Source organism: Amphimedon queenslandica, unplaced genomic scaffold (genome assembly GCF_000090795.2).
Source record: "Amphimedon queenslandica unplaced genomic scaffold, v1.1 AMPQUscaffold_13311, whole genome shotgun sequence".
In the NCBI taxonomy this organism is placed as follows: domain Eukaryota; kingdom Metazoa; phylum Porifera; class Demospongiae; order Haplosclerida; family Niphatidae; genus Amphimedon; species Amphimedon queenslandica.
Window position 1 is genome coordinate 146,088 of NW_003546453.1, and position 3,222 is coordinate 149,309.

Below are 3,222 nucleotides of genomic sequence, written 5' to 3' on the forward strand. Positions count from 1 at the left end.
GTGTGTGTGTGTGTGTGTCTGTGTATGTGTCTGTGTGTGTACATATTCCAGTAGACTGTGTATATGTATATCCACATATTTCCATTTCTCTCTCTTTGTGTGTGTAGTAAACTAGTAACTGTCTTTTCCTTGCCAAATACCAATACTGTGTGACTGTGTGTGTCTGCCATTATTCAAAGGAAGTTAGTACGTTAGTAGTACCGTTAACAGTATCAAGTGTCCACGTGGTATATGTACATGTAGCGGCTGCTACATGTACATAACTACTGATGCGTGAAAATTAACAAATACCGGCAGCTGCTACTGCCCTAGAACAGGAATAATGGCCCACAATAAATTGAGCAATATACATGTACGTGTAGACTTATTGGCAGTATAATACAGCCTCTTGTAGCAGCAGTATAGTATATAGTGGTTTATTATTAGGCCGCCATTAGTTATATTGTATGTCCATTAGTTATTGTTGTTGATAGTCAGTTCAGTACACATTCATTACATTATAATAAACAATGGATTGTTTATTGAGACTAATTGACAATAACATTCATAACTGAGTGAATATGTTTATTAAAATAAAGAGAGAGTTGAAAGTTTCACTAAAAACAATAATAATAATAATAATAATAATAATGGGACGGAGAAATGAATAATAGAATACAAAATATACAAAATACAATGAAAATGAGTAGTTTTAAAAAAGAAGCTAAAATACAAATAATGACAGCTAAAAACAACATCACACTTTACAATGAACTAAAAATTACAAAAGAATAATATATACAGTTTATACCCATGACATTATGGAGATAGAGATTACAAGACAGATTTAATCATTTCACAATACATATTACTAAATACATGTATGTCTATTCTATACTACAGAGATGGGGAGGATTGATGTCTTTGTGTTGGTTTCAAGGTTTTGGTTTTGGTGGTATTGGAGGAGGAATATCCAGACCACCTAACCTATCCATGATCAGCTCTTGAGTAGTGGACTTCCTCTGGAGGAGAGGGAGGGAAAGAGGGAGGGAGAGAGAGAGAGGGAGGGAGAAGGGGAGGGAGGGAGAGAGGGAGGAAGGGGGAGAGAGAGAGGGTGTTACTTCATACAGTATAATGTGTATTGGCTTACATTTCCATTGACTGCTGCATAGACTACTCTTTCCTCAGTGGGTGGTTTATTCTTTGGTGTCCTCTTACCAGCTGCTATTGATAGATCAGCATACAATACTTTATCAGGAGCAGCTGGAGGAGGAATGGGAGGAGGAACAGACTAGGGGAGAGAGAGAGAGAGAGAGGGAGAGAGAGAGATAGTGGTTGTTACATGTACATGTACATTATGATTACTTTGTTGTTAACTGATGCATATACCACTGGTTGTTCTTGTGTTGGTGCTGCCTGTGGTCTCTTCCCTTTAGCAGCAATAGCCAGATCAGCATACACTGGCTTATGAGCTGATTCATCAACTACTACCTATTGAAACAAGAGTAGCATCAGGCATGTACTACACGTGCCTTAATTATGCATACCATACACTAATCTAAATACCTCATAATGCATTTACATGTACTACTGGTATGTGTGTGTATCAGATACTATAAGGTGGTATAGGGTGTCATTACTGTGAGTGTAATTTGATATTCTACACCCACTTAGTGGTTGTATAGGGCCCACTGTCATATCAGATTACATGAATGAAGACAGGTTCACCTCATTACATTATTAGCTAAAAGGATGTACTCAATTCACCCATTACCCTCTTCCCTTCCTTTATATGATACAATACATTATGTACATGTAGTTCATTAAACCTGATACAATATGTACATGTATCCATACCTGGTTGTTAGTGTCCTTGCTGATGGTTGAATACAGTCCAGTAACACCAGTAGACAGACCCTGTTGACCCTTATTCTATTAATGATACATTATATGATCCATTTTTAAAAGACTCTCTCATTAATGACTGACCTCTCCCTCTCTCTTCAATACAGAGTATTCCTGTACTCCCTCAGGATTATAGGCAGGAGGAACAGGAGGAGGAGTATCATTGTTTTGATTCAGTGTTGAATAAAGTGGACCAGCTCCTTGTTGTTGTCGTTGTTGTTGTTGTTTATTCTTTCTCTATTATACATTATTGTTATTGTATGTCTGGTATTTTGTTTATTGTTTATCTACCCACCTCTCCTTCTCTCCTCAGTTCAGAGTATTCTTGTCCTCCATTAGGATTATAGGCTGGTACTGGTGGGGGAGTATCATCATCATCATCACTGGCTCTAAGAACACTGTACTGACCTAGTGAATATTGTATTAATAATAATGTATATATAATTACTGAGTCTATACTTAATACTGATCACTATAGAACCTGTACTTAAGCACATTGTCTATCATGTCCTCTTGTCTATATCATGTGCTAGTTCATTGTATCTTACAGTCAAACATATGATTACCCTGTGTAGGCTGTTGTCAGCTTATTGTGTGTTACATGTATACACATATGGTTCATGTTATGATAGGTAGAGGAAGGTTAATGTTATTCTTGCTAATGTACACTAAATGATGACTGGATGTAAGTATGTGCTGGGTACATGGTGTATGTGGATTGATTTATTTATTATATTAAAGTGATGTGTGTACTAATGTCATTGTGTAGTGCATGCAACACTTTCCTTAAGTAACCTGTAATACAATAGAAATAAACTGTTGATGTACTTGATACACTAAAACTAGGAGCTGCTATTTTAACATGTACTTTTCAGTATGCATGCTTTTTGTCTAAAAGTTGGCTCTGAAATCACTTCTACATTTTTACTACATTTCCTAATACATGTACTTATACTATATGTAGAAAGTTTGAGCTGATTCTGACTAAAAGCTTTGGCCATTTTAAAATGACCCAGAATACATAAGAAGTGCTTACCAGTAGGAGGAGGTGGTGGGTAAGAAGGTGGTCCATCTCCTCCTTGTAGTGTCCTTTCAGTAGAAGGAGCTGCTGGAGTATATTCAGTGGTAGGAGTAGCATAAGTAGGATCAGTAGGTTGTAACTAATGAAAGAAACACAACAGCATATAATGACTGGAGCCAGTCTACAGTAGTTATATACTGAATGATGGGGCCAGTCTACAGTAGTTATATAATGAATGACTGGGGTCAGTCTACAGTAGTTATATATACTGGAGGATCAGAACCGGAAGAAGGATGAGTTCTATCCTTCAGTCATTA

General features: G+C 36.9%; 1 protein-coding gene across 1 annotated transcript in view; it reads right to left on the bottom strand.

Annotated features, from left to right (window-relative positions):
- Window positions 1–811: 811 nt before the first annotated feature.
- The window catches only part of LOC109583324 (pollen-specific leucine-rich repeat extensin-like protein 2), a 3,372-nt gene continuing 961 nt past the window's right edge, over window positions 812–3,222 (bottom strand). The window contains exons 2-8 of the mRNA XM_019998617.1: window positions 2,921–3,044; window positions 2,180–2,292; window positions 1,969–2,121; window positions 1,837–1,911; window positions 1,345–1,470; window positions 1,130–1,270; window positions 812–1,001 (exon numbers count right to left, since the gene is read on the bottom strand). Coding sequence (XP_019854176.1) covers window positions 915–1,001; window positions 1,130–1,270; window positions 1,345–1,470; window positions 1,837–1,911; window positions 1,969–2,121; window positions 2,180–2,292; window positions 2,921–3,044 — 819 coding nt within the window. The 3' untranslated portion in view covers window positions 812–914. The remainder of the gene's footprint in view (window positions 1,002–1,129; window positions 1,271–1,344; window positions 1,471–1,836; window positions 1,912–1,968; window positions 2,122–2,179; window positions 2,293–2,920; window positions 3,045–3,222) is intronic.